Source organism: Ictidomys tridecemlineatus, chromosome 3 (assembly GCF_052094955.1).
Source record: "Ictidomys tridecemlineatus isolate mIctTri1 chromosome 3, mIctTri1.hap1, whole genome shotgun sequence".
In the NCBI taxonomy this organism is placed as follows: Eukaryota; Metazoa; Chordata; class Mammalia; order Rodentia; family Sciuridae; genus Ictidomys; species Ictidomys tridecemlineatus.
The window spans coordinates 75841888-75858064 of record NC_135479.1 but is presented as its reverse complement, the minus strand read 5'-3'; the positions used below and the strand labels follow the sequence as shown (position 1 = coordinate 75858064).

The following is a 16177-nucleotide window of genomic DNA, read 5'->3' as shown; positions in this document are numbered from 1 at the left end:
TGTGCTTGTATACCACTGTGTACATGTGTGCTTATGCTTTTTAGTGCATGTGAGTATTCATGCAGCTTTGTGTGCAGTTTTACGTGTACACACAAATATACACATGCGTGCTATTGTGTGTTTTCACTGCTGGGGATCACAAGGGCCTCACACATACTCTACTATTGAGCAACATTTCCAGCCCCCTATGCATTTCCCCTCACAGGCACATGTGTGAGTTCACTTGTGTGCTTGAATGTGCAAATACATATTCCTGTGCAAAGCATGTTAGAGTTTATCTGCCTGTGTGCATGTGTGAGCACAGTTGTGTACCTGAGCATTTGTGTGGTTGTATGTGTGCATATATAATTTTCTGTACATAAATACATATGTATTTTGGTACAACAAAGTCTGCAGAGGTGGCAAGGTTTTTCAAGTGCATCTTTTCCAGTCAGTTGTCAGATGGGAGAAATCAAGCCCCCAGAGCAGGTTTCTGTTTTTTCAGGTACTCCTGAAATCATGTAGAAGTGGGGCTCTCCATAATACCTGGGGTTGTTTCTAGCACCTACCTGCCTGGTTGGGGGGCCTGAAGCTCTGTTCAGCTGCACCACATTGTTGGTGAAGTAGTTCAGGTTGAGTTGCAGACTGAGTTCCCAGGCTCTGGAGATTTCCCACCCCCAACCCCATCAGACAACCCAAATCAGCTCTTAAGGCTATCTACATGGGCCCGGAGCCTCCTGGCTGGACTCCTTTCCTGAAACCTGTTTGCCATTTAGTATTTAACCCTGTCACTGACTCAAAAGACCACAAGGGGGTGCCAGGGTACCAGACACTGAACACTGAGGTCTTCTCTAAACAGGATGCATAGGAAGTGGACACTGGCTCTTGCCATAAGCTGGAAGCTTATGATATTCACCCTGTTGGATGGGATCTATTTAGAAGTAAGACTATTTCATTTGTGCCAGTTTCCGCCTTTGAGCTCCACCCCCTATTTCCACACTGTAAGTGGCCCCAAAAGTCCCTGAGACCCTTCACACTGCCTAGGGACTAGGGTAGTACTGGAACTCAGGCTGCTTAAACTAGACCTGGTTTCAAAAAAACTGGGCTTTTAAAAGTGGGGCCAACCTGCTATCTCCCAGCTCCCCTCTTGTCTCCCCTTACCCACCAGGTGTGGCCCTAACCCCTCCCACCACAACCACCACCAAGGAGAGAAGCCAAAGTCTAGTCCCAGAGCCAGTGTTTATTAACAAGATGGAACCCAAGGGTGACTGTGATCTGGGCAGCAGAGGGCTGCCAGGAGCCCCCACCCACCTACCCAACTGCCCCCAGAGCTATTTACACCCACTGCCTTAAGTGGTGGGCAGAAGGGGGCCCTGGGGAGCCCCTACAAGCCCCGGGCCTCCACAATGGCCCCTCTCCCCTCACGACTTGGGACTCCCTTCAGCCCTGCCTGAACCTGGCCCCATTGCTGTTTTCCCAGCCTCCAAGTCAAGGTAGCATAGGAAAAGCTAAGGAGGTAGAATGGGGCAGCACTGCTGTCCAGGCAGGGAGGGGAGAAGGGGCTGAAGATCCTGCCCCACCCTGGTAGGACTCCTCCTGCCCCCAATAAATAGAGAATAAATACCTGGGAAGGGCTGGCCTCGACTAAGTGCCCCCAACCAGGCAAGGGCCAGCATCCTGTGATGACCCCTTCTTCCCTTCTGAGTGCCCTGAGCCCCCACACCCAGACTCCAAAGCAGTCCTAGCATTCGTGCCTACACCACAGCACAATTGACAGCACACATTGGCAAAGATGTATGGTCCGTGGCCCTTCAAGTAGGGCTTGCTCCTTTCCTGTGTTCTGTAGATCTTGGCGGCCTTCAAACAAGCAGACTTCCAGATGAGTCTGGGGACTGTGTGGTCCTGGCCTGGCCCTGCCAACTCACTGGGCCTGATTAGGTGGGCTCAGTTTTCTGCCATTTCTGACCAGCATGGGTCTAAGTTCTGGATGAAGCTGCTGCTGAGGCAGGCTATGTACAACCCACCAATAAATACTGTCTTTGCAGGGGCAGGGTGTGTATAGAATATAGATATTTTTATATATATATATATATATATATCTTTTATATTAAAAGGAATGAGGGCTAGGCTGGCCCCACACAGGGCTCAGGCAGCTGGCCTCATGTGTCCGGAGGGTGGTGCCGGCGATTCCGGGGCTTTTTCTGGTCCTGAGGCTCAGGAGGCCTGGGTACCTCTGGAGCCTCCCTGGGGCTTGGGGGCACATGACGCCAGTAACCCTGGCAGTACTGGTGGATGAGGCCCACTTCTGGCTGGGCGAGCAGCTGGGCCAGCTCCTGGTAAGGAGGTGTGGGGGGGCCTGTGCCAGGGGGTGGTGGGGCGCTCACAGGCAGTGGGGGGAAGAGGGCAGCATGGACGGCATCCCGGCCCAGTACATGCAGCTGCACCCGCGTGACGATGTGCTTGAAGTTGTTCTCAGTGGCCGTGCAGGAGTAGAGGCCACGATCACCGAGCTGCAGGGCGCGAAGCAACAAGCCCTGCTCTGTACGCAGGAAGCGGTCCTCTGCACGGATCTGCAGGGGCAGGGGCGGGGCTCAGCGGCTGGATGACCACTTTGCTGCCCTAGCCAGCTTCCAGATGAGACCACCTTTGTAGCCATTTCACGTAGGGGTACCCACATGAAATTTCCATATACCAAGAAAAACCTACATGAAGTCTCCACATAAATGAGAAATATCTGAATAAGGTATTGGCACATATTTCCATTACAGGAGGGATGACCCTATGAGGATTCTGTACAATGAACGAGAGAATTTTGGAGCACACACACAGAATTTTCATTTAATGAGAATACCCGAATGTGGCACCCACATAGAATGTTCATGTAAAGAGGGACACCTGTAAGACTTTTCCACAAAATGAGGGCTACCATAGAACCATATACTAGAGCTCACCCACATGATGTTCCATACATGGAGGCATACTCCAATGGGGTATGCATATGGAATTTTTATGAAGAGGCATGCCTATAAATGGTTGCTCTATAATGACATCTATCCTGCAGAGTTTCTACATAACTAGTTGCACTCAAATTATTTCCATATAGGGAAAGAAGCTCAGAAGGGGTTTCATAGCATGAGGACATCTCCAGATTGGCTCCTACACTACATTTCACCCATGTGGAATTTCCACTGTACAAGGGACTCCCACATCCATGGTGCAGCACTGTGAGCACAGGAACTCACCTCTCGGCGCCGGTCACCAGGATCTCGCTGGAACAGCCACTTAACAGTGGCTTGGGGTGAGCGAGGCTGGCATTCAAGGAAGGCCGTGCTGCCTGCCACACCATACTGCACAGACTCCACAGCATTCTTGTTAGCTGTGGATCAAGTAGGCACTGAGTGGAAGCAACCTTGCCCTAGGCAGAGTGTTGACTGGGGAGGGGCTGGCACCCAGGGCACCTACCCTCAAAGGCAGAAAGGCACCACTGGGTATCCACTCCTTGAGGGGATGACCAGGGACATCCTAATCAAAAACCCCCAGTACCCTCACCCACCACTAACCAACTTGAGTCCTTATGGTGGGGACCCTGTAAGCAGTTTCATGGGCTGCATGGGGCTTCACACCATGAGGAGCACCCAGTGGGAGGCATAACACACTCACTCACCATTGGAGTTGAACCCACGGCACTGCCTGATGGGGTTCCCATGCCGGACATCCTGCCGGCGGCTCCGCCTGGATGAAGATAGCTCTTAAGGGAGTGTCCCCAGGAAGCTTGCCCCCTCAGGTCCCTGTATCCCCAACACCCCAAGGCAGGGCCCTATGTTCCCAGTGTAGTGATGTCTTATCCATACACCCTCCCAGGGTAATGCACATTCACCTCCAAATGACCAGGACAGGGACTAAAATTCTTAGTGTCTGGGGTTCCATACCTCTTGGAGGATGCTGTATAGCGGGAGCAGGATTGGCCATCCCAGGCACAGTAAGGGTCCCGGGCAAGGCAGCAGTCAGCACAGGCAGCCCCATATGCCTGGCAGCGGTGCAGGCTCAGGTGTGTGACACCCACTGCTGAGGCCACATATAGTTGTTGCTAGGAGCAGGGGCAAGGGCTTGTCAGTTCCTTTTCCAAAGATAACCCACATGATTGGTCTGGGCTTCTTTTCTTCCTTGTTCCATGCCTTAGTTTCCCCATCCATGGGCCAAAGGTGTGACCCACCCCAAGGGAATGTGGGTTCCATCCTGATACCCCTAGCCCACATTGTCAAAGACTCACCCTCTTGGAAGAGATGGTCATGGTCTTAATGGGTGCTGGGTCCTGGAAGAAGACAGGGATCAGCTTGGGACCTTGGGACCTCCTCCCTGCCCCTGAGGTCTAAAGTCAGGGAAGGGGACTGGGGAGAGTCAAAGTGGGGAAGACAGGACCAAACCCACCTTGAAGACCTCCACCTCCTCCAGCATGAGCTCCTCCACCTCCTGGTCATCCTTAGGCAACACAATGACCTTCTGCACTGTCCCGCGGTCTGGAACGGGCCGGGCAGGACCTCAGTGGGGCTGGGGACACTGGGGAAGGGGCAAAGCTTCAGCCCCTTCCCCACCAGGACCCCAAATCCCTTAGGGCAGTGGAGCAGGCATTCCTGGCTGAGGTTAAAGGGTTTCCCTGGGTTCAGGATAAAGGAGGTCACCATAAGGGTCTGCCTCCCTTACCCCATATTGGGCCCTGCTGAGAACAGGACACTGGGGCATTCCCTTGTGTCGGGAGTTGCTAGAACTGTGGGTGCATTTCTCCGTATGTGTACACATGCCAGCGTGTGTGTTAGTATTTGGATCTGGGTTACCCTAAGTGCCTACCATCTATCTCAATGCCTTTTCTTTTTTTTTTTTTTTTTTAAAGAGAGAGTGATAGAGGGAGAGAGAGAGAGAGAATTTTAATATTTATTTTTTAGTTATTGGCAGACACAACATCGTTGTTTGTATGTGGTGCTGAGGATTGAACCCGGGCCGCACGCATGCCAGACGAGCGTGCTACGGCTTGAGCCACATCCCCATCCCTCTCAATGCCTTTTCTGTCATACTATGGCTACCAGGTATCCAGTGTCCAGGGAATGGAGTTTTTCCATCCTTAGCCTCAGCTATCCTGGCAAAAGGGAGATTCCCAAAGATGAGTATGACAGAGCTGACCTGATGAGCCCATTGTAATCCATAGGAGGGCAGGTTCCAACCCCAGGGACCAGCACCCCCTACCCAGTGGGCCCAGTGACAGAGGGGCTGGAAGCAGTAGTGGGTACCTGTGCCCAGGAAAAGCACCTCATAGCGCCCATCAGCTGCATCCACCTGGTCCACAGCAACAGTAGTGAGACGGTAGGGAGCACCTGTGCGGACCACCAATGGCCGCCGTTGCAAGGGGTATATGGCCTGGTACATAAGTGGGTGACTACGCATGAAGTTGATCACTTCATCAGGATAGTCTTTGGTGGACTTCATGGATGGTGTGAAGGTTCCGCCAGGACACTGCAGGTAGGTGATGAGTGTCAATCCCAGGCTGCCCGGGTGGGGCACATGGACCCATTAGCTCAAGAGAGGCCTCTGTACTGTCTCTCCCCACCACCTCCACTTTCCTGCTTTCTGCCTTGCACCAGACCTCTCTGTAGCTCCTTTTGTACCAAGGTTCCAAGGTCTCATGTTGTCAAATCCATAGCATCATACACTATGACCTTGTGGTAGCACCTGGCCAAGCTGACTACTCCCTTCCCATATCCTCATCACCCCCCTGCTGTCTCCTTCTCTTCCTTTCTGGCTATCCTTGGGATCTTGCCCCTCTCCCTCTTGCTGAGCTGGGCAGCAGACCCTGAAGTCATCCTAACATACTAGACATGCTCTCCCCTTCCCTGAGGCTATCCTCTCTGCCTGGGGCTCAACCTGCCCACTACCCCAGCCATCCTGCCATCCTTCCAACTCCAAGTTCACCTCTAGGGGAAAAGCTTCCCCATGCCAGTCTTAACCCTATGGAATGGCATCTGCTGCTACATTAGGTCAGATCATGCCTAAATCTCCTGCTGAGTCTCCTGAGGTGATCCAGGTCATACCAAGATAAAGCAAGATGCCACCCATTGCCATAGAGACCCTGCAGGGCTGGCCTTGCTCTCTCCCTACCTCCTTGCTCAATGTTAGCTAGCCAAGGCAACTTCCAGCCTGCCTCCAACTTTTGCCTTAGAGATTCTTCTCTCTAACCTTCAGCTCCTCCAAGGAGGATTCCACCATACCCAATCCCCTATCCACATCACAGGATGCTGTCTGTTTCTGCTCCTTCACAGTCTGATGCTTTTATAAACTAGGGGTTTCTGAGTATCATGGTCCACCTCCCCAACCGGTGGTGAGCTCCAAGATGGTAAAGCCCATGTTTGGCAGACCCAGAGTAGGCCTCTTATAAGAAGATGAAAATGAGAGGCAGGTGCTTACCGTGCCAGGCCGGGGGTAGGGCATCTTCCCTGAGAAGGGCATCCATTGGTAGTTGGGGCCCTCCTTGTGGGCAAAGGGTCCATTGAAGACCATGCGAATGTCAGCCATGGAGTAGACACAAACGGCAGAGCCTCGAAATACAGAGCTGTGTGCAGGGCAGGTTGCTATGGGTGGGGCAGAGCCTCGGCCCAGGGTCCTTACCCTCCCCAGCCTGCCCCAACCCCAGAGCTTGTGTCCTCCAGGCTGGTGTCCTCCACAGGTCATAATCCCCCAATCCCGTCACCCTGTCACTGCTGGCCTCAACCCTAGCCTCACCCTGAAGAGGTAAAGACAGCATAAATGACGGGGTTCCTCACATCCTGGGTCTGCTGAACAAACACATCCTCTGGGGACAGAGAGAGAAGGTACTGGAGGAGGTCTTAGGCAGGCGCCTCAGAGCCCTGCCCATTTCTACCCAGGGAAGGGGGCCCACCAGAGGTACCCTGGGCTTCCATCCACCCTCCATCCCTCTGCAGCCATAGGACCCTGCCTGCCTGCTGGGCACTCACGGAGCTCATCAAAGTGAGTCTCAATGCCATCCTCTCCTGGTACAGAGCAGACAAGCCGTGCCTTCAGGAATGTGCTCCACTTGTTGACCAGACAGCAGTGACCACCGTCATCATTCTGGGGGTGGGGCAGGATGTCAGGTCAAACTAGCTCATTCATACCCAAGACCCTGCCAGAATGAGCAGGGTTGAAAGAACCAGAGCTGGGCCTGTAGAGGGCCAACAAGGGGCCCTATGGACACATACCAGGCAGATGCGCCCGATGCGGGCATATACAGCAGGACTCTGAGGTGCCTCTGCGGACCGCTCTCGGAAGAAGAAGTAGAGCTTGTCATCATTGCGTTCTGCACTGTCAGGGATGAGCTCAGCGTGGATGAATGCAGGATCTATGGATGAGCAGGTTCAGCTGCATGAGCTTCTCCTCTGAAGACACCCCTTTTCCCCAACAGAATCACTGGCCATGTACAAGATCACCCTTGACTTTTCTCCAGATAAGAAATTACCCTGCCCCACCTAGGTGCAGGACAAAAATTCCCCCATGTAGGTTTCTTAAGGATCTCCTTGCCACATCCCAGATGTCCTGCCCACTTAAGGTCTTGCAGATTATACTCACCATTGAGCCACCGGGAATTATACTGATCAGTGCGCATGGCTGTCTGCTTTCCAAGTGTGCGGAAGATAGCTGCATCAGTGCCCATAAAATCGATGTACACACCAGCATAGAGTTCCTCGTCTGTGGGTAGCCAGTGAGTCAGTCAGGGGGCTGCCCTTTGTTATGGCCAGGGCATCAACCCAGTGATCCCCAGGCAGGGTCCCATCTCCACCCTCAGACTTCCCAGGGTATGACTGCATCTCTTGTAGGGTACTCTGAAGTATTAAACAACTGGCTCTGGGAGGGCTGGGAGTAGTAGCAATGAACTCTGATTAGTAGCAACAGCCAATCTCTGATATAAATACTCCCACCACAGCTGATCCTGAGCTGTTATCACCCCATATGCAAGATTGGGAAGCACTGCCAATACCATTGTATAGTATTTCTATCCCATAAGCATAGATAATAATAAAATGTAGTAAAATAATTAGGGAGTAATAAGCTTTGAGTATTATCTTTTTTGTTGTTGTTGTTACCTTTGTTTTAGTGTAATTTATTTTGATCCTAAATTTTTTAATTTTTATTAATTTTTTTTTCAGTGCTTGGGATTAAATCCCAGGCACTCTACCACTGAGCTACATCCCCACCCCATTAATTTTGTTGTTGTTGTTGTTTGCTTGTTTCTTTGTTTAATTTTGAGACAGAGTCTCAGTAAGTTGCCCAAGCTGGTCTCAAATTTGTAATCCTCCTGCCTCAGCCTCTTGAGTCACTGGGATTACAGGCGTGTGTCACCAGGTCTTTTTTTTTTTTAAGATGGATAATACCTTTATTTGTTTATTTTTGTGTGATGCTAAGGATTGAATCCCTTGTCTCCCATGTGCTGGGTAAGCACTCTGCCACTGAGCTACAGCCCCAGCCCAGGTCTGTCTTGATTCTAAGTTTTTATAACTTAATTTTAAATAATATCTATGTTTAACAACTGGCTCAAAAATTCCTGAAAATTTAACCACTGAGCTGGCTCCACCACACCGATTCATGCTTTCCCTCTGAGACTCTCCAGGGAAGGCCCTGTCTTTCCCATTAGACTTCCTGGTCTGGAGCCTGTCATAGGGCTAGGACCTTCTCATTTGCCAAGAAGAGTATGAAGCCCACCCCCTACCCTAGGGACCTTTCCCAGGCTTGCAGGTGGCACAGCGCCCAGCAGCTGCTTTGCAAAGCAGTTTGGGTTGGGCAGCCAGAAAGCAGGCAGAGTGCCTGGGCCAGGGGACAGGGGCAGCAGCCCCAAAGTGGGGGATCCCTAGGGGCAATAGCTGCTCCTGAGCCAGACAGGACCTCTCCTAAGAGAATCTTCAATTGTCCCTGAAGATTCCTGCCAAGTCAAAAAACAAGCTCTCCACAGCTGGGTCAGAACTCTCCACTGGTGCTTCCTTGTGGGCCTCTCCCAGCCTCCCGGACATGTGGAGGAGCTATGGGTTGCTTCATATCACCTTCAGTACACATTCAGCTAGTCTTCTCTTCTAGGCAGCCTAAGACCTGGAAGGTTCTGAGCTTTACATGGATCACGCAGTGTGTTTCCAGGGGAGGACCTGGCCCCTCAGTGTCTCCATTCAGCCCTTCATACCACCTAGTTGCTGCCCCTCAGCTTCCATAGGAATTTGACTTGTATCCCTTCTCCCTACCAAGTGGGGCCCCATTGGGGGTTTTAGGGATAGCTTGGTCATGGTCTCTGCCCTGGGGTATTGATCCCCTTCCCTAGTCCAGTGGCTGAGGCCACATATTCAGATTGTAGATCTGGGGAGGGTGGAGGCACTCACTGATGAGAGCTGAGGCTGTGTCCAGCTTGGGATCATATGGACATTTGCCCTTTCCTGACTCGAGTCTCTCAGGCTCCAAGTAGAAGATGTAATCCTGCAGGGCAAAGGAGGGCTTAGCAGTGTCCAAGTCAGTCCATAGCTAGGAAGGGCATCATCAGATTCTCAAGGCAAGAATGAGCCCCCAGGGATACCCTGAGCCCACCCCCCTAGAATCCCCAGGACTCTTGTACTCCATCCAGGCAGGTCTCTTGGGGCAGGGCCATGCTGTGGTTCCAAGGGATCTGCTTCCTAGTCTCAGGTTTCAGGCAAGACCTGGGAATCAAGTCTCAGAAGGTTTGACCTTGGGGGCTATGAGATGGGCATGAAGTGGCTTATAGGGGATAAAGATCCTCCATGCCAACAGGCTCAGGAGATGCTGGCCAAGGCCCTTTTGGGCCACAGAGGACCAACTTTTTGAGTTGTGGCTTCTTTTCCTGGGCCAAGGAGAGACCGCAGACCTGGCCAGGGCAGGGGGCACAGGTTAAGGGCCTGGGTCCTGTACTTTGCCATCAGATTAGACCAGGCCAGAGAGCTTTAAGATTGCTGTGTCCCCAGGCTTTACGCCCTACCTGTAGTCCTCAGGGTAAACAACAGGCCAAGGCTTTCCTGCCTCTCAGCAGAGCCCCCAGGCTCCACATCTCCCCCTGGGAGCCAGGAATTGGGGGATCCAGCCCAGACCACACGGAATTCACAAAGCCCTAGTGCCTCCCAGCCTAGCCTGGAAGATGATAGGAGGGTTGGTAAAGGTACTAGAACCAGGATGAGCTCCTGGGCCTGGCAGGAAAGGTAGGGAGAAGGGAGGGAAAGGGGAGAGGACAGAGACAGAGGCAGGAGGAGGTGGCAGCAGGTGGCAGGATGGTGATGGGAAGGTGCACACAGGCCCACTTCCAGTTACACTCTGCACACAATTTCCTGCACACACAGGGGCTGCACACACAGCTCCACACGTGTCAGCACCAGCACACAGAACCCATGGCTTACACCCTGGACACACACTCATGGAATGGAATGACCCGACTTTTCAGCATTCCCCACTACACGTGCACACACTCTATCATTCACCGGCAGCCCCTGTCCCCCTGCCCGCCCCTGCCCAGCCCCACCTTGCCCAGCCCAGATCTGACTCCTGACTAGTGAACAGACATCACCCCAGAAGACAGCCCCTATATGTGCGTGTGCAGGGTACCAGATGACCCACAGGAGGCATGAGCACGGACACCTATCAGTCATGCATCAGAGGGCACGCACATGCCATGTTCCCACTCTGGGCACTGAAAAAGGGTGCTCGAGAATATGTTGGTATGTGCTCATGCAAGTCTCCACACATGTTCTCAGGGTGAGGCACAGCTGTCTCCAGGGCTCCTGTCTTCCCCACCTGGTGGCTTCATGATTTCTTGCCTGCAGGGGCCACACTGAAGCTGACAAGAATCCAGGTTGGACTGCCTTCAGTGTCTAAGAGCACTGCAGGGGAAGGGGTGGGAGCGGGGTGGGGAAAAACAGAGGTAGAGGGGAGCCCTTGCTGGACTGAAGGGCAGGCTCAGGATGAGTTGACCTCAGAGGCTGTGCTGCCTAGCAAAGGCCTGGAGGGATGAGGCCCACCTGGCGTGGGGCTGCAGGTGTTGGGCGGAGGGCACTGTCTGTGGCTCTGCTGCCGCGGCCTTTGACCACCTGCGTTCGGGTCCATGGTGAGGCCTGAGAAGATGAGGAACAGGGGTTAGAGCTGGGGGTGGCAGGGGCTGGGGGAGCGGGCTTGGGCTGCCAGCCTCTCACACCACACAGGCCAAGTACACACGTGAGCACAGGGCCCCCAGAGTACAGATATACATGTGTACGTGCACGCATACACACAGGCTTGGCACACACTTACACACACATGTGCCCCTTAGGTCCAGTCGCTCTCTCTCACATATGCCCTATGAGGTCACACCAGCTCACATACATGCCCACATGGAAATGGAAAAGGGCAGAAGCAGGCAGGGTGGAGCAGAACTGAAGAAGGGGCAGCTCCCCCCAACCCCTGAACCCAGGAGAGGAAGGCAGCTGTCCCTTAGGCCACATGGCAGAAGCTGACCCAAGCATCTAGCCTCCTGAGGCCAAGGTCCCTGCCAGCCCCTCTGGCTTGGCTGCAGGGGAACAGTCCACAGACGTAGCCAAGAGAACTGTTGTCAATGTATGGGGCAAGTGCTTACTATGTGCCAGGCATAGTGCTAAGAGCTTGGGATCATTAGCTCTCTGCCTCCGCCTCACACCGACCTGTGAGAAAGGCAGTTGTTAGCCCCATTTCAGGTGGAGAAACTGAGGCTCAGAGAGTTGAACAAGGTCACTCACCCACGGTCACAGGGTTCAGAAGTAGTAGGGCTGGGGCTCATGCCCATCAGGACCCTGAAATGCAGGCATCAGTGGGGATAATACAGGGCCAGGGTGGGCCAGGGCTTACCTGAGCGCGGCGGCCACGGTTCACATAGGTGCACATAGGGTTGTAAGCTCCTGTCCCGCACACATACAGGTGTGTTCTGTTCCAGGGCTGGATGAGCCTGACGAAGTTCCCACACTCGCCCTGAGACCAGAGAGAAAGCTGAACAGATACCTGCCTGGTCCCATCTCCTCTCTGGGTTCGTTCATTCACCCTGCTTCCCACCTGTGAACCCCACAACACTCACATTGCCATTCTTGCCTGAGAGCACGCACTCTTCAATGCGCTGAGGGGAGGCCGCCCAGTGGATCTGCAAGAGATGGGGGTCAGAAGGTGCAGCCTGCTGGACAGGGCCCTGTGCCCTGAGATCCCACGCCCTTATGTCCCCCATGCCCTACTTCTAAGATGGCCCTTACAATGAGGGGTTCGCGATTGATGTCATGTAGGTCCAGGGACAGCACATAGTCCTTGCTGCCCACATACATGCGGTCATGGTCCTCATCCTTGAGCAGAATTCGGTAGTCAGTGGTGTTGAGCAGGAAGTTGAAGAAGTGGGCAGTGCCTGTGGCCTTTAGCTCTGTGAGTAAAGGACAGGGCACCAGTTAGGACTTTCAGGTGACCATCCAACCACATTCCCTCTGAGAACAAGCACTGAGGCCAAGGTGTCCCTCAGGGACCCCTCCACATCTTTGTCTTAAGTCTCTTAAATTTGATCTCCCAGAGCCTCTGTAACTTCTTCTCCAGTCCCTGACAGGCTGGGAAGAGAAAGTGGGACAGGTAGGCAGGCAAGGAAGGAGTCACACCCAAAGCTGATTCATAGTCAGCCCTAGCCAGCACCAATGAAAGGGCAGTGGGTTTCAGGCCAGGGTGAGTGATGGCATCAAAGTGTCTTTACTCAGTGGGGGTTAATGCTCCCACGCTCAGGGTGAGGCCAGCTTCCTACATGAGCCTAAAAGGGTTAATGAGCAGGTAGGAATGGGGATCAGGAACACATAAGACACATCCAGCATGCAGACGCTGGCATGGAGCCTAGATGCCATATCCTCACCCTGGCTGTTCACCAGGCAGAAGACACAGTTGGTGCACAGCCAGGTCCCCACCTGGTTTGAAGCAGGCTAGCAGGATTCTGAAAAGTCCTGCCATGCTGTCCAACAGACCTCTGGCTTTTTCCAGACTCCAATGGAATGATGACTCCAATGCTAATGATGGAATACTCAGGCCACTTTGAAGTCAGAAAGAGGGGGGAAAGAGGCTCTCTCCTTAGTGCCTAAGAGCCCCCCGGACTGGGACAAGGGGCTGGTTGGGTCTCTGTTTTTTATTTGGCATAAGTCTAGCAACCTTATCCCCCTTACCCCCAAGACACTGAGAAAAAGTCCTCCTTCCTGGGGAGGAAGGACAGGAGGGAGCTCAGCCAATGACAGACACAGGACTATGAGAAGCTGCCTCTGGGAAAGCTAACATGTCCCCTTGGTAAGCTCCTTCTCTGCCCATCCTCACCTATCTTTAGTTCAGCAAGCGAGAAAACATGTGATGAGGGTGATGAATACTTGTATGCACAAGAGGCTAACATGGCAGCACATAGAAGAGCACATGTATACACACGGTACAGGTATGTGTGCGCGTGCGTGTGTGTGTGTGTGTGTGTATGTGTGTACACACACACACATCCTGCAACAGCTGAGGCACTCAGCTGGTAACCCACTTCACAGGTGGGGCAATCAAGAGGGAGGCCTGGGCCAGGCTTTAAGGCACCTGGAGGGAGAACAGCTGGGATCTGAAGCCCTGGGCACAGACTGAAGTTGGCACTAGTAAGTGGCTGTCCTTGACTGGCCTGGCTGATCCTGACTCCATTTGTGTGCCAGGGACCCTAGGATGGGCTGGGGACTTTGCCTGAGAGTAGCTTCAGACATGAGCTCTAAGATGTGCTGGGCTGGGCATGTAGAGTAGATGAGGCGGGCTGGGGGCCAGGAGCTCCAACAGCTGATCTGGAGTTCATGTCTGGTACTAAGACCTCACTCTGAGAGGCTGGAGGGTCAAAGTAAGGCCTTGCCCTTCCCAGACTTGACTACACAGCAACAGAGAATACAGGTGATGACCTTGGCCGGCTGCTGGGACGCAGGGACGCCAGGATGCCAAGGGATCAAAGAGCCGATTCCTGCCTGGCTATGGCCTCACCCGCCAGTCCAGCGGCACCTCAGAAGTCCTAGGCAAGGCAGCCTGGGCACCTGTCCTGCACCTGTTGTTGGGCCACTCGGAGTCCCCCGCCTGGCCACCCCAATCATAGTGACAACAGGAAAGTAAACACTCCCTTACCCCCCAGGACTGGGAAGTGGCCAGAGAGGAAGTGGGACTGCCAGCAGAGCCCCTACAGGCAGGGACAGCCCGCCAGGGGTTATTTATACCCTGGCTGGGGGCATGGCCTTGGTTATGCCCTCACTCATCCTGCTGGGCTAGGGGGTGCTTTAGGGACAATGGAGGGGTGAGGGGCAGAGCTCAAGTGGCCACGTTCAAACATAGCACCTGGGATAGGGGAAGCTTCAGACATCTAGCTCCCAGAGACCGGAGCAGTCATAATCTCTACCCTCCATCCCTGCTCATCCTTGACCTCCATAATCCAGACCCTCCCCTCTGCTTGCCATGACTACCATGGCCCATGCCCCAAGTCCAAAAAGACCCCAACCTACTCCCTAAGTCCCAGTACTCCCCAGCTTCCTCTGCAGGGGAAAGATTACTTGGCAAGTGAGGAACCTGAGTGCACAGAAGGGGGAAGGAGACTAGTCTTCACCCAACATCCTGTTCCTGTATCCTCTCTCCTTTCTGTCCCTGGGGGGAGGTAGAGTAGTGGGCGCCTTTCACTCACTCAATCATCAAGCACTACCACATGCAAAGCCTTGTGCTCACTTATCCAGTTTATAAATGAGGACATCAGGGAACAGAGAAGGGAAGTGACAGGCCAGAGTACAGCGGGGATGAGATTCCTACGTAGGTCTATGGCTGAAGGAGGGGGAGGCCCTGGGAAGCCAGTCCTGGTGGTGGAGACGGCCTGCCAGCAGAGCCAGGACCGGAAGGTGACTCGCCCTCCATCAATAGGACACATGACTCAGGACCCTTGGACCCCTCCCAGTGGCTGCGGGATATGGCGTCAATGGCTCTGGAATTACAGGACCCTCTGGTGTCACAGGACGTGATACTTTAGCCACTGTGGAAATGGTGGCAGGGTAAGGAAGCGATGGAACCAAAGATCGGGAGTCCTTGGCTATGGCTCAGTTTCTAGAGAGGGCTTTGTGATCCCAGTTGGGGCACTCTGGCTCTGTGGGTCTCATTTCCCTGCCTAGGACATATCCTGGACCCTCCTAGTACTGACATTCAAATTGATCCTGAGTGGGAGTCCCTTTTTGATCTCAGAGAAAATGATAGCCAGGCATTCGTCTGCTCTTTCCCCACTCCATGGGCATCTGTCTTGTGGGGATAGGAGAGCTGGGACAGGGTCCCAAATTCTCTGCCTGAGGAAGCAGGCTTCCTTCTAGATGTCACTATCTCTTAGAGGATATCCTCCCCCATTCCCATCCCTGCTGCCCCATTTCCTAGTGCTGGGGTGGAGAGCAGAGAGGGCCATGGAGAAGGAAGGAGCTTCCTGTTGACTCAGTCCCAACCAAATCCAGCAGGTCCCCACCCACTTCATCCACAGAAGCAGAGCTAAATCCCAAATCATTCATCCAAACTGGACTACAGAAGGGAAAACTAAGGCAGAGAGATGTAGGGGTTTCTCAGTGTCCCAGGTAGAATTAGGGCTAGGGCTCTGGCCTTATTAACCCACATCAGGAACATTCATGGCAGACAGCAGGAGAAAATAAAACAAGGAGCCCCAGGAAAGTCCTGTATTCCTAGCTGCAGAGAGGAAAACCGAGGCTCCAGGGAAAAATGGCGATTATCCCAGGTCGTATATTGAAAGGTAGAATTGGTGTCTAGTACCCCCACTAACCCATGCACCACAGGACAAAGGAACTGAGGGGCCATATTCATCCAAGGACCTTGGATCGAAACAGAGGTGGTCAAGTAGCCTTAGGTACCTTTCTCTGATACCCACAGTTTATCAGTAGAGGCCAGAACAAAAAGGTTCCAGGGGCCCCAGGTGGCATCAGTGTGGGTAGGGGCTGATGTGAACCTAGCCTGATCATATCCTCAGGTCAGGCCCACCTCAGCACCACTTGTCCCCAGCTCATCCCTGATAGCAGGAGTGTCACCCCTCCCCCATGGTCATAGCAAAGTTGAGGGAGGGCTGAGGCCCAATCAAGGGTTCGTTGGAGGTCAAGATTCAAGGCCATGCCAGCTTTGACCTTGG

The 16177-nt window shown here is 53.3% G+C and overlaps 1 protein-coding gene across 4 annotated transcripts in view; it reads right to left on the bottom strand.

Annotated features, from left to right (window-relative positions):
- Positions 1 to 1199: 1199 nt before the first annotated feature.
- Sema3f (semaphorin 3F) overlaps positions 1200 to 16177 on the bottom strand; it is a 29377-nt gene continuing 14399 nt past the window's right edge. For 3 of the 4 annotated variants that reach the window (XM_021727494.2, XM_005326944.3, XM_040269736.2), the window contains 17 exons: positions 12252 to 12412; positions 12083 to 12145; positions 11860 to 11979; positions 11022 to 11114; positions 9384 to 9477; positions 7591 to 7710; positions 7224 to 7363; positions 6981 to 7095; positions 6748 to 6817; positions 6433 to 6577; positions 5262 to 5484; positions 4408 to 4496; positions 4250 to 4291; positions 3909 to 4066; positions 3644 to 3711; positions 3222 to 3355; positions 1200 to 2549 (listed from right to left, as the gene is read on the bottom strand). In XM_021727494.2, the coding sequence (XP_021583169.1) occupies positions 2139 to 2549; positions 3222 to 3355; positions 3644 to 3711; positions 3909 to 4066; positions 4250 to 4291; positions 4408 to 4496; positions 5262 to 5484; positions 6433 to 6577; positions 6748 to 6817; positions 6981 to 7095; positions 7224 to 7363; positions 7591 to 7710; positions 9384 to 9477; positions 11022 to 11114; positions 11860 to 11979; positions 12083 to 12145; positions 12252 to 12412 (2246 nt within the window). In that variant the 3' untranslated portion in view covers positions 1200 to 2138. The remainder of the gene's footprint in view (positions 2550 to 3221; positions 3356 to 3643; positions 3712 to 3908; positions 4067 to 4249; positions 4292 to 4407; positions 4497 to 5261; positions 5485 to 6432; positions 6578 to 6747; positions 6818 to 6980; positions 7096 to 7223; positions 7364 to 7590; positions 7711 to 9383; positions 9478 to 11021; positions 11115 to 11859; positions 11980 to 12082; positions 12146 to 12251; positions 12413 to 16177) is intronic. The other variant, XM_013359442.3, reaches the window with a different exon arrangement.